The following is an 18,652-nucleotide window of genomic DNA, read 5'->3' on the forward strand; positions in this document are numbered from 1 at the left end:
TTTCTTGCATCTTCTCAATCCTTGTCTCCAGGCTATTAATCTGTAATTCCGTTTTGATTTCAAGACTTTGGATCAATTTCACTATCATTATTTGGAATTCTTTATCAGATAGATTCCCTATCTCTTCCTCTTTTGTTTGGTTTGGTGGGCATTTATCCTGTTCCTTTACCTGCTGGTTATTCCTCTGTCTCTTCATCTTGTTTAAATTGCTGAGTTTGGGGTGTCCTTTCTGTATTCTGGCAGTTTGTGGAGTTCTCTTTATTGTGGCATTTCCTCAGTGTGTGTGGGTTTGTATAGGTGGCTTGTCAAGGTTTCCTGGTTAGGGAAGCTTGTGTCGGTGTTCTGGTGGGTGGAGCTGGATTTCTTCTCTCTGGAGTGCAATGAAGTGTCCAGTAATGAGTTATGAGATGTCTATGGTTTTGGGGTGACTTTGGGCAGCCTATATCTTGGAGCTCAGGGCTGTGTTCCTGTGTTGCTGGAGAATTTGCTTGGTATGTGTTGCCCTGGAACTTTTTGGCCCTTGCATGGTGCTCGGTTTCAGTGTAGGTATGGAGGCGTTTGATGAGCTTCTGTCAATTAATGTTCCCTGAAGTCAGGAGTTCCCTGGAGTTAGGGTTTGGACTTAAGCCTCCTGCTTCCAGTTATCGTCTTATTTTTACAGTAGTCTCAAAACTTCTCCTTCTATACAGCACCCTTGATAAAACATCTAGGTTAAAGATGAAAAGTTTCTCTACCGTGAGGGCCACCCAGAGAGGTTCACAGCATTACATGGAGAAGAGAAGAGGGAGGAGGGAGTTAGAGGTGACCCGAATGAGATGAGGTGGAATCAATAGAGGAGGGAGCGGGCTAGCCAGTAATCACTTCCTTATGTGCACTCCACAATTGGACCGCTCAGAGATGTTCACAGAATTATACAGAGAAGAGAAGAAGGAGGAAGGAGACAGAGGTGTCCAGGAGGATAAAAGTGGGAATGAAAAGGAGGGAGACAGATCCAGCCAGTAATCAGTTCCCTTAGTGTTCTCTACCGTCCGGAACACACAGAAATTCACAGAGTTGCATAAAGTAGAGAGGGGTTAAGGAGGAGATACAGGTGACCTGGTGGAGAAAAAGGAGAGTCCAAAGAGTAAGAGAGCAGTCAAGCCAGTAATCTCGCTCCCTAGTGAAAAATGGGTACTGAAGATTGGGTTCTTAAAGGTACAAAATTGGTAACAAATACATAAAAGCAAAAATTAAAAATCTAGAGTAGAGTTTGGAATTTCAAAAATACAATGTTAAAGAAAAGAAGAAGGAAAAGAGAGAGAAAAAAACAAACAAACAAAGTCACAAAAATTATAAAGAAAATATAGGTACAAAATTGATAGCAAATACCAAAAAGCAAAAGTTAAAAATCTAGAGTAGAGTCTGGAATTTCAAAAATACAATGTTAAAAAAAAGAAGAAGAAAAAGAAAGAGAGGGAAAAAAAAAATCAAACCAAGTTGCAAAAATTATAAAGAAAATATAAGTACAAAATTGATAACAAATACCAAAAAGCAAAAGTTAAAAATCTAGAGTCTGGAATTTCAAAAATACAATGTTAAAAGAAAAGAAGAAGAAAAAGAAAGAGAGAAAAAAACAAACAAAAACAAACCAAGTTGCAAAAATTATGAAGAAAATATAGGTACAAAATTGATAACAAATACCAAAAAGCTAAAATTAAAAATCTAGAGTAGAGTTTGGAACTTCAAAAATACAATGTTAAAGAAAAGAAGAAAAAAAAACAAGGTCACAAAAATTATAAAAAATATATATATGAAGTTTGCTTTTTAAAAAAAAATAGGGTCTTTTTTTTTTTTGCAAAGTAATAGTAGGTTATAAAAGTGAAAATTAAAGGAATAATAGAGGACTTAAAATTTTTTTAAAAAATTGAAAAAAAAAAAAGAATGATCGTAAAAATAGTAAAAATATATCTATGATTTTCTCTGGTTTTGTTTTGAGTATTGTGGGGTCAGTTCATTTTCGGCTAGTTCCTTGGTCCGACTTATATTTCTCAAGATCTATAGGCCCTTTCCTATGTATTCAGTTCTAACCACAGGATTTTAATCTATTGCCTGTAACTTCCAAGGCGGTTCCCTCTGTTATAGCTTCTTCTGTTTGCTGGTCTCTTCAGTGTCTGGTTTCCGCCCTAACACAAAGGGTACGGTGGTGGACACTTTTTTTTTTTTTTTTTTTTTTTTTTTAGGCTCATTTGGTCAGTCACGCTGTGGGGAGGGAGGGACACTGCAAACAAATAACCCTGGCGTGCTTCCAGTGCCTCAGCCGCACTGGGTCTGACCCCGCTCACGGCGCGTGTAGCCTCCCTGCCCACACTGCTCAGGCTCTAGGCTGCTCCGCTGCGAACCATCCGTGGCCGGCCCTGGGCTGCTTGCACCTCCCAGGTCTAAGCCGCTCAGGTTCAGGCACTCGGGTAGTCCTCAGAGGCGCAAACTCGGTTGGGCCTACGTTTTGTGCCCTTCTCAGGTCCGAGCAGCTCAGGCGATGAGGTGTTTGGCGAGCGTGATTGCTGTGACTTAGCGCCTCCCGGCCACTTGGTTATCTAGGTGTACAACTAGCGCACCTTCTCAGGCGGATGTTGACTGTCCAGACCCCCAAGAAGTTTTAGTTAGCAAAGAAGCCTGCTTACAGTTTTGTAGATAATGTCTCTGTGGGGCTGTGATTGCCCCCTTCCGGCTCTGGCTGCATGTCACCAGAGGGGGACGGTCTGTAGCCGGCTATCTCTGTACAGTCCTTTGTTTCATGCGCGGACCTGGTGGTGTCTTAGGTTAGGGCTGGCTTTTCGTGTGGTAGATATCCCACAGTCTGGTTTGCTAGCCCAAATTATTTCGCTCAGATAGCGCTCGAGGTATTCAGGCCAGATCCTTGTGATGCAGCCCGCTGCCACGCCTCCCTGCCCAGCCCCCGCTTGCTAATGGTGGATGCAGGCGTCTGTGCTGCTTCTCTGCTGGGGGAGTTACCATAGGGCTCCTAATCTGTGGGTTTTAATTGTTTATTTATTTTTCCTCCCTGTTATGTTGCCCTCTGTGCTTCCAAGGCTCGGCACAGATTCGGCAGTGAGAAGGTTTCCTGGTGTTTGGAAACTTCTCTCTTTTTAAGACTCCCTTCCCAGGACGGAGCTCCATCCCTCCCTCTTTTGTCTCTTTTTTTGTCTTATATATTTTTTCCTACCTCCTTTCGAAGACATGGGTTGCTTTTCTGGGTGCCTGATGTCCTCTGCCGGCATTCAGAAGTTGTTTTGTGGAATTTACTCGGAGTTTAAATGTTCTTTTGATGAATTTGTGGGGGAGAAAGTGTTCTCCCCATCCTACTCCTCCGCCATCTTCTAGTCCATTGACTTTAATTATTGATAGGTATGTACTTACAGCCATTTAAATCCTTCTTTTCCAGTTGTTTTTATAGTTTTTTTTTGTTCATATTGTCTTCTTTTTGTTTTTATCTTTTTTGGTTTGATAATTTTCTTCTGTAATATGATTGAGTTCCTTTCTTTTTGGTTTTTGTGAATCTAATGTATATCATTGATTTGTGGTTACCATCAAAATCAAGTATGTTGATCTACAATTGTATCTACTTGCTTTAAACTATCATTTAAAATAAAATGCATTCTAAAAGATACATGTTTTTCTACTCCCCTCCTCCAGATTTTATCATTTATGTCCTATTTTCATGTTTGTCTTTTTATTGCTAATTGTAGTTATAATTCATTTAAAATTTTTGGAATTTTGTTTATTTTTTAACCTATACTTTGGTTTACTTTAGTAATCTTCATTCTTTTTATTTGTTTGCCTTTATTATTGTGATTGTTTTTTCCTGTAGATTCTTGTTTATCTTTATTTACAGAAGACTTTTCAATATTTCTTTTATTGTATGTTTAGTATTGCTGAGATTTCTTAGTTTCTGATTGTGAAGAGGAACTAAAAAGCCTCTTGATGAAAGTGAAAGAGGAGAGTCAAAAAGTTGGCTTAAAGCTCAACATTCAGAAAACTAAGATCATGGCATCTAGTCCCATCACTTCATCGGAAATAGATGGGGAAACAGTGGTAACAGTGGCATACTTTATTTTTGGGGGCTCCAAAATCATGGCAGATGGTAATTGCAGCCATGAAATTAAAAGACGCTTATTCCTTGGAAGGAAAGTTATGACCAACCTAGATAGCATATCCAAAAGCAGAGACATTACTTTGCCAACAAAGGTTCGTCTAGTCAAGGCTATGGTTTTTCCAGTGGTCATGTATGGATGTGAGAGTTGGACTGTGAAGAAAGCTGAGTGCCAAAGAACTGATGCTTTTGAACTGTGGTGTTGGAAAAAACTCTTGAGAGTCCCTTGGACTGCAAGGAGATCCAACCAGTCCATTCTAAAGGAGATCAGTCCTGGGTGTTCTTTGGGAGGAATGGTGCTAAAGCTGAAACTCCAGTACTTTGGCCACCTCATGTAAAGAGTTGATTCATTGGGAAAGACTCTGATGCTGGGAGGGATTGGGGGCAGGAGGAGAAGGAGACAACAGAGGATGAGATGGCTGGATGGCATCACCAACTCGATGGACGTGAGTCTGAGTGAACTCCGGGAGTTGGTGATGGACAGGGAGGCCTGGTGTGCTGCAGTTCATGGGGTCGCAAAGAGTTGGACACGACTGAGCAACTGAACTGAAGGAATTTTTTATCTTTTCTTCTATTCTAAATGATAATCTTTTGGGGTATCTTAAGTTGCAGGGTTTTCTATTTCAGGTCTTTGATTATATCATGCCACTCCCTTCTGGTCTGCAAAGTTTCTGTAAAAATATCAACCAAGAGCTTCATGGAGTCTCCCTTGTAGATGATTCTTAATTTTCTCTTGCTGCCTTTAGAATTTTCTCCTTATCTTTTGCTTTTGCCATTTTAAATATGATATGTCTCAATGTGAGTGTTTTGGGATTCATCTTTTTGCAACACTGTGCTTCCTGTACCTGGATGTGTGTTTTTTTATTTAGGTTTGAGAATTTTTTAGCCATAATTTCTTCAAGTACATTTTTAGTACCCATGTCTCTTTTCTTCTTCTGGAACGCCTATTATGCACAGGCTGGCATAATTTTTATCATCCCATAGATATTATATGTTGCTTTAACATTTTTTATTAGTCTGTCTTCTGCTGATTGGGTGACTTCAATCATTGTCTCTCCTGAATCACGTATTCCTTCTTCTGTGTTATTTTGTGAATATTCATTGCTTCTAGATTGGTTTTTATTTAAGCAGTTGAATTGTTTATTTTGGATTGGTTCACTTTTATATTTTCCAGTTCTTTTTTATAGTGATCTGCATTTGTATCAATAGTTTTTCTTAATTTGGTTAGAATTTTTATTACTTCTTTTTGATTTTAGTTGACTGGTGAACACTGTTGCATTATTTGTTCTTTCAGGGTATTTCTCATTTTCTTTTTAATTGGAAGTAGTTCCTCTGACTTTATTTTATTTGACTTTCTCATCTCTATGAATTTATGAGAAACAGTTACCTACTGTGAACTTGAGGTATTCTTGCCAGGAAAATCCCATAGACAGAGGAGTCAGGTGGGCTATGATCCATGGGGTCACAAAAAGCTGGATACGACTGAAACAACTGAGTATAGCACATACAGCACACTTAGAACTTCAAGGGTTGTTCTTATATGGGAGTATACTTGTGCAAACTGTGTGTGTCCAATATTTTTGTGTTAGTACTGGTTTTGGTATGTATACTGAGCCCAGTGTGCTGGCATTTATCTCCTTGATATGGGGTGTGGTTGGTGTTGGGAGATTTAAAGTCTATGCAAGATGTAAGGTGGGGTTTCAGTTGTTGTATTTGAAGTCCTGAGGGTCAGGTTTGATATGGCTCCATTGAGTGTGAGCTCTGCCCTAAATAAGGTGCTTGTTGAAGCATGTGCGGCCCATGAGATCACAGAGGCTCTATGTGATACCTATCCATTCCATTTGTTGTGTTCCTCTCAGATCTAATACAAGGCTGTGACTGGGTATTGGGACATTGTGGCTGTATGAGTTGAGGTGGCTGTGCTTTCACCTGATCTGGACTGCCTCTGTGGCATACTTTTCTCAGGACCTCCCTGCACCACATCTCATTATAAGCTGAACTGGAGTGCCCTCACTGGGAGACAAACTACTATGTACTCCTAGGCAATGGCAATGTTTGTTGCCATTTCACTTGATTCACACCCCCAGGCTTTCTGGGCTGTCTCTGCAGACTATATTAGTTCCTCTCCCAGGGCCTGTCTGCCTGAGATTTAGCACTTATCACTGCAAGCTCCTGTGATACTGCCCTCTATGCACATTGACAATATCCCCCATTGCCACATCTGCTGACAAAGGCCTCCACAGCTTGGCCTGTTTCACATCCCAAGCACTCTGGTCAGTTTCTGCAGAGCTAGACTGGGTCTCTGCCCAGAACTTGAACAAGGCTGTGGTGTGGAGTGAGCAGGGTCAGTTGTTTCTCCCTTCAAATTGTAAAGTGCAATGAGGCAGCAGCCTCCAGTGCAAGGCTATTTCTGCCTTGATTGTCAGCAAGCCAACATGTATACACTCGTAGGGAGCTAGGCATCTCTAGCCCATCTATCTCTCTTAGCAGTTTGTCCATCTGGTAAGGGGCCCCATTTCCTCCACAGGACTGATATGCCCAGACTTTTTACTCCTCAGGGAAAGGGTCTGTCTGGCTGTGTCGATTTTCTCCTTACAGATTGCTCCCAGGGGCAAAGATGCTGACTTAATGCCTTTTTTCCATCCTACCTGGTTACATGGAGATCTTTCTTGCAGCTTTGGTTGCAAGCATTGTTTGACTGGAGTTCTGCCAGTTTCTAGTTAATTTTTTTGAGAATTGTTTCACCTGTATGTATATTTTTGATGTGTTTGTGGGGAAATGTGACTGCCACATCCTCCTACCCTGCCATTTCAATATCTCAATTGAATTTTGTTGTTGTCGTTCAGTTGCTAAGTTGTGTCTCACTCTGAAACCCCACGGACTATAGCACACCAACCTCCTCTGTCCTGCACTATTTCCTGGAGTTTGCTCAAATTCATGTCCATTGACTTGGTGATGCTATCTAACCATCCCATCCTCTGCTTCCCCCTTCTCCTTTTGCCTTCAGTCTTTCCCACCATCAGGGTCTTTTCCAATGAGTTGGACTTCACATCAAGTAGTCAAAATATTTGAGCTTCTAATATTTTAATTTACTACATTTTAAATCATAAAAAGGATAATGCTAATAATAATGCTTGACTGAGTCATTATAAATTTTTGTTTTCTTCCTCAGACTTATAGGGGCTTGAGTCTGCTATTATATCTATTTCAACAAATGTACAAAGACCACAAAACTGTTCTCAAGTCTTTCTCTATATAATTACATTTAAGAGTTGCATTTGGGAGAAGGCAATGGCACCCCACTCCAGTACTCTTGCCTGGAAAATCCCATGGATGGAGGAGCATGGAAGGCTGCAGTCCATGGGGTTGCTGAGGGTCGGACACGACTGAGCGACTTCATTTTCACTCTTCACTTTCATGCATTGGAGAAGGAAATGGCAACCCACCCCAGTGTTACTGCATGGAGAATCCCAGGGATGGGGGAGCCTGGTGGGCTGCCATCTATGGGGTCACACAGAGTCAGACACGACTGAAGTGACTTAGCAGCAGCAAGAGTTGCATTTACTATGTATTGCTTAAGATTTTGCTGTGTGGGAAAAAATCATGGAGATTTCTCAAAAAGTGAAAAATAAAACTACCGTACATGATCCAGCAATCTCTTATTCAATCTCTTATTCAAAAGAATTGAAGTCAGGATCTCAGAGGAACACCTGTACTCCCATGCTCATTGAAGCATTATTCACAATAGGCAAGCTACGAAAACAACCTAAATGTCCACCTACAAATGAATAAAGAGAAAATAAATGTATATACAATGGAATATAATTCAACTTTAAAAAAGAAGTAAATCCTATCTTTTGTGACAGTATGAATGGATGGACCTAGAGGACATTATGCTAATTAATATAAAACAGACACACAACATCAAACACTGTATGATCTCACTTGTATCATGGAATCTAAAATGGTCAAATTCATAGCAGCAGAGAGTAGAATTGTGGTTGCCAGAGCTGATGAATGGAGGAGGAGAAAACTGGGAGTTGATGTTCAGTTTATCCAAAATTTTGGTTTATGCAAGATAAATAAGTTTTGGAGATCAACTATATGGCATAGTGCCTACATATAACAATATTGCATACTTAATATTTATTGACTATGCCAAAGCCTTTGACTGTCTGGATCACTATAAACTGTGGAGAATTCTGAAAGAGATGGGAATACCAGACCACCTGATCTGCCTCTTGAGAAATCTGTATGCAAGTCAGGAAGCAACAGTTAGAACTGGACATGGAACAACAGACTGGTTCCAAATAGGAAAAGGAGTTCGTCAAGGCTGTATATTGTCACCCTGCTTATGTAACTTATATGCAGAGTACATCATGAGAAATGCTGGCCTGGAAGAAGCACAAGCTGGAATCAAGATTGCCAGGAGAAATATCAATAACCTCAGATATGCAGATGACATCACCCTTATGGCAGAAAGTGAAGAGGAACTAAAAAGCCTCTTGATGAAAGTGAAAGAGGAGAGTGAAAACGTTGGCTTAAAGCTCAACATTCAGAAAACTAAGATCATGGCATCTGGTCCCATCACTTCATGGGAGATAGATGGGGAAACAGTGGAAACAGTGTCAGACTATTTTGGGGGGCTCCAAAATCACTGCAGATGGTGATTGCAGCCATGAAATTAAAAGATGTTTACTCCTTGGAAGGAAAGTTATGACAAACCTAGATAGCATATTCAAAAGCAGAGACATTATTTTGCCAACAAAAGTCCGTCTAGTCAAGGCTATGGTTTTTCCAGTGGTCATGTATGGATGTGAGAGTTGGACTGTGAAGAAAGCTGAGTGCCAAAGAATTGATGCTTTTGAACAGTGGTGTTGGAGAAGACTCTTGAGAGTCCCTTGGACTGCAAGGAGATCCAACCAGTCCATTCTGAAGGAGATCAGCCCTGGGATGTCTTTGGAAGGAATGATGCTAAAGCTGAAACTCTAGTACTTTGGCCACGTCATGCGAAGAGTTGACTCATTGGAAAAGATTCTGATGCTGGGAGGGATTGAAGGCAGGAGGAGAAGGGGATGACAGAGGATGAGATGGCTGGATGGCATCACAGACTCAATGGACACGAGTTTGGGTGAACTCTGGGAGTTGGTGATGGACAGGGAGACCTGGCATGCTGCAATTCATGGGGTTGCGAAGAGTTGGACATGACTGAGTGACTGAACTGAACTGAACTGAATATTTACACTAAGAGGATATATCTCAGATTATGCATTTTTACCACAAAAATAAAAAATAATAAAAAGGATGGGAGGAAATTATGGGAGGTGATGGGTATGTCTATGGCTTTGGTGGTGATAGTTTCATGCATGTATATTCCAGGAATATTCTACATTCCTGATTTATCACCAACCATGGAAACTATGATAAGCATTGCAGTGAAGGATAAGCTACATTTTCCCCCACTGTTGAAGGTAACAAAAATATTAATGTGAAAATCACCTTCCGAGTACTAGCTCCTTCTCCTTCTCCTAGGTTTAAAGCTCTATTTACTGAAATGGAAGACAGACAGGAAGAGCTGGGTATTGCTAGCTTTGGTATCTCCATCACTACCATGGAAGAGGTTTTCATTAGGTAAGTAATGATGCATGGGAGCAAGAGAGCAGAAAAAAAAAATTTCTTGGAAATCAGATTTCATTTTGAAAGCAAGACCCATCATGTGTGGAGCTAGAATAATTGAAGTAGTAATGGATTGTTAGCTATGGTTGTCTTCATAATCACAAACGTATCAGTTTACATACCTTGCTCGCCTGATGTGCTGAGGCTGCTGTGACTCATGGAACTAGAGTGAGAATATCAGTTCAGAGAATTAGGAATCAGGATACTCAATGCAAAAAAGTGAGACTATGAAACTGCACAAAAAACTAAATCCAGGTACTGAATACCCAGGGCAGAGGAATATTTCATAAGATTATTAGAAACTTTGGGATTACAATTGAATGTCTGTGTATTTTGTGTGTAGAATTGTTAGTACTGGCCTAGAGCAGAGAGAGAAGACAGAAGAAGCAAGAACTGCAATCTCATAGCTTCCCGAATGAAAACCACAATCACAGAAAACTAATGAAAATGACCACATGGATTTTTTTTATCATAGGGGACTGAAATGTAAAAGCAGGAAGTCAAGAAGTACCTGGAGTAACAGGCAAGTTTGGCCTTGGAGTACAAAATGAAGAAGAGCAAAAGCTAACAGAATTTTGCCAAAAGAACAAACTGGTCACAGCAAGCATTCTCTTCCAACAACACAAGCGATGACTCCACACGTGGATATCACTAGGTGGTTAATATTGAAATCAGATGGATTATCTACTTTGCAGCAGAAGATGGAGAAATTATATACAGTCAGCAAAAATAAGACTGGGAGCTGACTCTGGATCAGATCATTATTGCAAAATTCAAGCTTAAATTGAAGAAAGTAAGGAAAATCAAAGACTATTCAGGTATGACCTAAACCAAATCACTTATGATTACAGTGAAGGTGACAAATAGATTTAAGGGATTAGATCTGGTAGGCAGAGTACCTGAAGAACAATGGACGGAGGTTTGTGACATTGTACAGGAGGAGGTGACCAAAACCATCCCAAAGAAAAAGAAATGCAAGAAGACAAAGTGGTTTTCTGAGGAGGGCTTATAAATAGCTGAGAAAAGAATAGAAATGAAAGACAAAGGAGAAAGGGAAAGACACCTAACTGAATGTGGTATTCCAAAGAATTGCAAGGAAAGATAAGAAAGTCTTCTTAAGTGAACATCGCAAAGAAAGAGAGGAAAACAATAGAATGGGAACGACTAGAGATCTCTTCAGAAAATTAGAGATACCAAGGGGAAATTTTCATGCAAAAATGGTCACAATAAAAGACAGAAACAGAAGCAGAACAAATTAAGAAGAGGTGGCAAGAATATACAGTAAATATACAAAAAAGGTCTTAATGACTTGAATAATCATTTTGGTGTGGTCACTCACCTAGAGTCAGACATCCCGGAGTGTGAAGTAAAGTCGATCTTAGGAAGCATTACCTCGAACAAAGCTAGTGGAATTGATGGAAAATCCTAAAAGATGGTGCTGTTATAGTGCTGCACTCAATATGCCAGCAAATCTGGAAAAGTCAGCAGTTGCCACAGGACTGGAAAAGGTCAGTTTTCATTCCAATCCAAAAGAAAGGCAATGCCACAGAATGCTCAAACTATCGCACAATTGTTCTCATCTCACATGCTAGCAAAGTAATGCTCAAAATTCTCCAAGTCAGACTTTAACAGTATGTGAACCATGAACTTCCAGATGTCCAAGCTGGGTTTACAAAAGGCAGAGGAACCAGAGATCAAATTGCCAACATCTATTGGATCATAGAAAAAACAAGAGAGTTCCAGAAAAACATCTACTTCTGCTTTATTGACTATGCCAAAACCTTTGACTGTGTGGATCACAACAAACTATGGAAAATTCTTAAAGAGATGGGAATACCAGATGACCTTACCTGTCTCCTGAGAAACCAGTATGCAAGTCAAGCAACAGTAAAAACAAGACATGGAAAAACAGGCTGGTTCCAAATTGGGAAAGGAGTACATCAAGGCTGTATATTGTCACTCTGCTTATATAACTTATATGCAGAGTACATGATGCAAAATGCTGGGCTGGATGAAGCACAAGCTGGAATCAAGATTTCCAGGAGAATTATCAATAACCTCAGATATGCAGATAACACCACCCTTATGGCAGAAAGTGAAGAACTAAAGAACCTCTTTAGTTTAATATTTCTGAAATAAGCTTAGAAGCATTATGAAAATAAAACTGCTGTATATTATTAATATCAGTCTTTACAGAGTTAACAACTTCTAGCCAGTGATTTTTTAAAAATTTTGACTCAATTTTTGAAAATTTTACGATGAACTATGTATTTAGAAACCACCATTCTGGTTAAAATAATTTTCTTTTTCTATGCGTGTAGGGTCAGTCAATCGAATAATCAGATTTTGCAGACCCTAAAAAATGAAGATGAAAGTGAAGACACAAATCAGAATATGAATGTCCCTAGAAATTTTGAGAGATCATATGCTTCCTCCAACTTGAATGAGCGCTCTAATATTACATTAAATACTGGGGTGAGCAACTTCACTAAGAATATAATATTTGTATATATTTATATGGAATAAAAATTATAATATTTCATTTTAATATTGAATTAAAAGTAGAGTTTGAGTTCTTAGCCAAAGAAATTGAGGTAAGGAGTAGTATGTAAATCAGTTCAGTTTTTTAATTCAAAAGTAAAATATGATAGTAGGAATTAGATTTTTACTCTTCCCATTATTCTTCAGAGTCACTTATCACAGTTTTGAATTGTTAGTCCACTCAGAGTTGAGAAAGTTTTTTATAAAACTTATCACTATTCATGTACATAAAACTATTTAAATTTATGAATTGAAATGAATTGATATTTCCTAGTGAACTATTTCGGAGAAGGCAACGGCACTCCACTCCAGTACTCTTGCCTGGAAAATCCCATGGACGGAGGAGCCTGGTAGGCTGCAGTTCATGGGGTCGTGAAGAGTCGGACACGACTGAGCGACTTTACTTTCACTTTTCACTTTCATGCATTGAAGAAGGAGATGACAACCCACTCCAGTGTTCTTGCCTGGAGAATCCCAGGGACGGGGAAGCCTGGTAGGCTGCCGTCTATGGGGTCGCACAGAGAGTCGGACACGACTGAAGCGACTTAGCAGCAGCAGCAGCAGTGAACTATTTACTTCCAATTCAGTATCTTTCTTCATTACCATGGGAAATTTTATTGGACTGACAAGCATTTCTTTCCCTGTTCTCTTAACTAAATACTCTCTATAGTGTTCCCCAAAAACACGAGGGATTCTGATGTGGAAGATATATTTCTCAGAGTTGCCCATAAGCATACTTTCACTGAAGGGGCTGATGAGACAGTTGTGAACCAGAGTTAATATTGTACAACTAGCTCGTGGAATTCTGAACCAGAGAGAACTGGAATTCCTGCTCTATTCACTAGTTATTTGACTTTAAACAAATTATTTAACATATCTGTGCTTTAATTTAATTCTCTGTGAGACATTTTAATGAGTTAACACCAAGTAAAATATGACCTTTGGAATGTTTGCCATGAATTGGATACTTTAAAATATAATTTTCCTCTTCTCCCTGCTTGCACATTTCTGCTATATCACTCTTCCTTATTTCCCCCTTCTTATAAAGATGCAGACAATGAAAGATTTGTAGAATAGTGTAGAAAAATTGATTCTTATATTAATATATTCTGTCATCCTAGAAATATATCTAATAACCCATCTTTTAAAAGTCAGAAAACAATGTGAGAAAGAATCCTTCTTAACTTTACCTTATTTCCAGTCAGTGACAACATCTAAATGCTAGTTGTTTCATTCAGAAAATACTGATCGATGGGACTTCTCTGGTGGTCATTGGCTAAGAATTTGGAAATATTACGATTTAATATTGGCTAAGAAAGATAGATGTGATGTTGCTCTGGTCAGAGACACTATGAATGTGTTAGTGATCCTTTTGAGGTTTTCAGTGTAATTAGATGGACGCATTAATCCTTGCATTCAACACATATACAAATAAGAAGTCTTGTTTGTCACCTAGTCAGTGAACTATGGTTATGTCCTTTCTGTTCAAGGGTATATTTATAAACTTATATACATCCTCTATCATAAGACTAAAAATATTAATGAATTTCATGAAATGTTGTGACCATTGTGAGGCTGTAATGCCATCTTCTGTCCTTCTGTCTTGTCAGTGGGCTCTTTACAGTCAGCAGTTCTTTGCCATGTTCATGAAAAGAGCAATGTTCTCTTGGCGCAACTGGAATTTGATCTTGCTGCAGATACTAGCACTCCTGGGTATTTTTTATTTTTTGATGAGCGATGTGGAGCTTTCAATAGGTGAAGAAGATCTTGACAGAGAAATGGATCTGGAACAATATGGTCAAACAATTGTACCCTTCTCAATTTCTGGAAATTCTGAGTTTACTACGAATTTCGTAAAAAATCTTGAGATCTTGCTAAAGGCTAAGAAACAGAAACTTCACGAAGTAAAAGGTAAGCCTCTTTCCAAAAAAAAAGACTGCTAGTAGATAAAGACCTGATTGTGTTCTTCCAAAAAAAGGTCTTAACTGGAATATTTAGTTACTTGCTATTTTTTTTTTCTGATAGTCTCATAAAGACAACTAAACCAGATGCAAGAACAATCAGTTGAAATTATTGGCTACAAAAGTTAATTATTAATGGAAGTGCTGGAGTATGGGTCATCTACCAGCCATTTCCTACACCTTCCAAGTGAAAGTGAGTGAGAGTCGCTCAGTTGTGTCCGACTCTTTGTGACCCTATGGACTACACAGTCCATGGAATTCTCTAGGCCAGAATACTGGAATGGATAGCCTTTCACTTCTCCAGGGGGTCTTCCCAACCCAGGGATCAAACCCAGGTCTCCTGCATTGCAGGCAGATACTTTACCAACTGAGCTGTCAAGGAAGCCCTCACCTTCTAAGGAATGGACTCAAGTACCAGAATATTTTCTTTTGTGAAATGTAGCACAGAATTTCACATAAAACCAGTCTTACAGTGTGGTATGATGGTCCTAAATCCTGAAAGACTCCTCATAAGGTATGTATCTAGATTGGCCATATCTAAAAATGGGTAAACAGGTATGGCTGAAAGCTTTATGGGCAGGCTACTCAAAACTTATTTACATGTAAAGTAGTAATAGTAACTTATTATATGTACCGAACACATACTTTTGGCAAGAACTTTTCTAAGTATTTGCATTGTCTATTTCTATAACAATAATATGTGCTAAAGTTGGGGACACTAAGGTTTGGAGATGTTAAGTGAGCCACTCCATTTCATGCATCTAGTATGTATTAGAGCAAGGATTAGATTTTAAGGGATTGTAATATTAACTCACACTACACTAGATCATCCCAGTAAGAGGTAAGTCTGTCCTTTTACAGGATTGACCATTTCCTTCCAGGTAATTCATTTGTGTTTCCTTCATCTGCTATCTGGTTAACAGTGTTACTTCATGTTAATATATAACCTATGCAGTTCAGCAGGTTTATCTTTTAGGTTCTATTGTGAGAGGTGAAAGTGCATTCAGAGATGTTGGTTAATTCTACCGTTATCTTGATTGTATGTTGATAAACATCATAGGTTGGGTGGCATAAAGCCTGTCAGTAAATCATACATGTTTTTCTCCTCCATTACTGGATGACTAAATGAACACTTATTAATCAAAAATGACACAGTTGTTTAGAAGAGAAGAGGGAAGAGAGAGAGAAAATGAATTTACCTGATTTAAAATGTTGTTCTTTTTCACTACATTATATTTTTGATACAAAAATTAAAAGACTATATTTCAGAGATACATTAATAAGAATCAAATTAAATCTACCTTCTTGTTAGTCCTTTTACCATCTTTCTGTGCTGTGGTTAGTCACTCAGTCATGTCCAACTCTTTGTGACCCCATGGACTGTAGCCTGCCATGCTCCTCTGTCCATGGGGATTCTCCAGGCAAGAATACTGAAGTGGGTTGCCATGCCCTTCTCCAGGGGATCTTCCCAACCCAGGGATTGAACCTAGGTCTCCCATACTGCAGGCAGATTCTTTACTGCCTGAACCACTGGAGAAGCCCTAGCATCTTGCTGTTGTCTTAATTAAAAATTATTTGAGCAGCTCTTTGAGAAAATTAGTAGGCTAAGAAGCCTCAAATTCTTGTTCTACATACACAAAAATAAACTCAAAATGGATTAAAGATCTCAACGTAAGACCAGAAACTATAAAACTCCTAGAGGAGAACATAGGCAAAACACTCTCCGACATAAATCACAGCAGGATACTCTATGACCCACCTCCCAGAATATTGGAAATAAAAGCAAAAATAAACAAATTGGACCTAATTTAAAATTAAAAGCTTCTGCACAACAAAGGAAACTATAAGCGAGGTGAAAAGACAGCCTTCAGAACCGGAGAAAATAATATCAAACAAAGCAACTGACAAAGAACTAATCTCAAAAATATAGAAGCAACTCCTGCAGCTCAATACCAGAAAAATAAACGACCCAATCAAAAAATGGGCCAAAGAACTAAACAGACATTTCTCCAAAGAAGACATACAGATGGCTAACAAACACATGAAAAGATGCTCAACATCACTCATTATCAGAGAAATGCAAATCAAAACCGCAGTGAGGTACCATTTCACGCCAGTGAGAATGGCTGCAATCCAAAAGTCTACAAACAATAAATGCTGGAGAGGGTGTGGAGAAAAGGGAATAAACACTCTTACACTGTTGGTGGGAATGCAAACTAGTACAGTCACTATGGGGAACAGTGTGGAGATTCCTTAAAAAACTGGAAATAGAACTGCCTTATGATCCAGCAATCCCACTGCTGGGCATACACACTGAGGAAACCAGAATTGAAAGAGACACGTGTACCCCGATGTTCATTGCAGTATTGTTTATAATAGCCCCATGGAAGCAACCTAGATGTCCATCAGCAGATGAATGGATAAGAAAGCTGTGGTACATATACACAATGGAGTATTACTCAGCCATATATAGTGAAGAGATGAAGGAAAAACATATACATAGGCCCAGGGGATACATATGCCCAGAAATGTTCTGAGAAAAATTAAACCTTTATGTCAGACAGATTAGTAAATTCTCTCTCTGCTGAGATACAATCTGCAAAGACTAGCAACTTTTTTCAAATCCAAGATGTCAAAAAAAAAAAAAAATCACACGCTATACAAATAAACAGAAACATGCTCCATTCAACCAACTCTAAAGAAACACAAGCTTTGGATTTATGGGGCAAAGACTTTAACTCTCTTAAATATGTTCACTGCTGCTGCTGCTGCTGATAAGTCACTTCAGTCGTGTCCAACTCTGTGCGACCCCATAGATGGCAGCCCACCAGGCTTCCCCTTCCCTGGGATTCTCCAGACAAGAATACTGGAGTGGGTTGCCATTTCCTTCTCCAATGCATGAACGTGAAAAGTGAAAGTGAAGTTGCTCAGTCGTGTCCGACTCTTCACGACCCCATGGACTGCAGCCTACCAGGCTCCTCCGTCCGTGAGTTTTTCTAGGCAAAAGTACTGGAGTGGGGTGTCATTGCCTTCTCCGAAATATGTTCACTAAGTTAAAAGAAACATGAGCAAAATACTGAAGTAAGTCAAGAAAGCCCTATATGGTAAGAATATCAACAAAGACAAATTTTTAAAAGAACCAAACAAAAATTCTGAAGCTAAAAAATACAAAACTGAATTGAAAACTTCACCATAGGAATTCATCAACAGACTTGAGCAGGAAGACGAACAGTCAGCAAATGTGAAGACATACTATTTGAAGCTCTTGAGTTTGAGGAGCAGAAAAAGGGTGGGGGGAAAGGAGAAAACTGAACAGAATCTAATGAAATTATCATACAATATAAAACAAACCAAGCTACACATTCTGAAAATCCTAGAGGCAAAAAAGAAAGGGATAGAGAACTTACTTGAAAAAGCAAAGCTGAAAATTTTCCAAAGTTGAGAAAAAACTTGGATACGCTAATACAAGCAGCTCAATGGACTCCATGTAGGACAATCAGAGAGACATCCACAGTGAGACACATTATAATCAAACTGTTGAAAAACAAAGAATCTTGAAAGCAACAAGAGAAAAACAACCATGTACAAGAGATCCTTAATGAGATTATCAGAAATTTTCTCAGTTAAACCCTTGCGGGTCAGAAGGCAGTGAGATGATATATTTAATGAAAGCTTAAAAAATGGTCAACCAAGAAGTCTATATTTAGTAAAACTGCACTTCAAAAATTGAGATATTCAGAGATAAAAACTGAGGGAGTTCATTATGAAATCTACCCTAAAAGAAAATTTAAAGATTCTTCTTCAAAGTGATATGAAAGGACACTGGACAGTAACTCAAAGCCATATGAAAATAAAAATTCTAGAGTAAAGCTAAATACATGGATAAAAGTAAAAACAAATATTATTACAATTTTGGTTTATAATCATACCTTTTTTTTTTTAACAGGATTTGAAAGACAAAAGAATAAAAAGTAACTGTAATCGCTAAAATCTGGTGTTAAAAGTAAAGTTCAATGCTGCAAAGAATAATATTGCATAGGAACCTGGGATGTTAGGTCCATGAATCAAGGTAAACTGGGTGTTGTCAAGCAGGAGATGGCAAAAGTGAACATCAACATCTTAGGAATCAGTGAACTAAAATGGGCGTGAATGGGTAAATTTAATTCAGTTGACTGTTATATCTACTATTGTGGGCAAGAATCCCTAAGAAATGGAGGAGCCCTCATAGCCAACAAAAGAGTCCAAAATGCAGTACTTCGGTGCAGTCTCAAAGACATCAGAATGATCTTGGTTTCATTTCCAAGACAAACCATTCAATATTATAGTAATCCAAATATATGCCCCA

General features: G+C 38.8%; 1 protein-coding gene across 2 annotated transcripts in view; it reads left to right on the forward strand.

The window, feature by feature from the left end:
* LOC109578124 (phospholipid-transporting ATPase ABCA3-like) overlaps positions 1 to 18,652 on the forward strand; it is a 269,893-nt gene that overhangs the window by 143,477 nt on the left and 107,764 nt on the right. For both annotated transcript variants that reach the window (XM_019987123.2, XM_070779771.1), the window contains exons 17-19: positions 9,662 to 9,760; positions 12,127 to 12,280; positions 13,957 to 14,257. In XM_019987123.2, the coding sequence (XP_019842682.2) occupies positions 9,662 to 9,760; positions 12,127 to 12,280; positions 13,957 to 14,257 (554 nt within the window). The remainder of the gene's footprint in view (positions 1 to 9,661; positions 9,761 to 12,126; positions 12,281 to 13,956; positions 14,258 to 18,652) is intronic.

Source organism: Bos indicus, chromosome 25 (genome assembly GCF_029378745.1).
Source record: "Bos indicus isolate NIAB-ARS_2022 breed Sahiwal x Tharparkar chromosome 25, NIAB-ARS_B.indTharparkar_mat_pri_1.0, whole genome shotgun sequence".
Lineage (NCBI taxonomy): Eukaryota > Metazoa > Chordata > Mammalia > Artiodactyla > Bovidae > Bos > Bos indicus.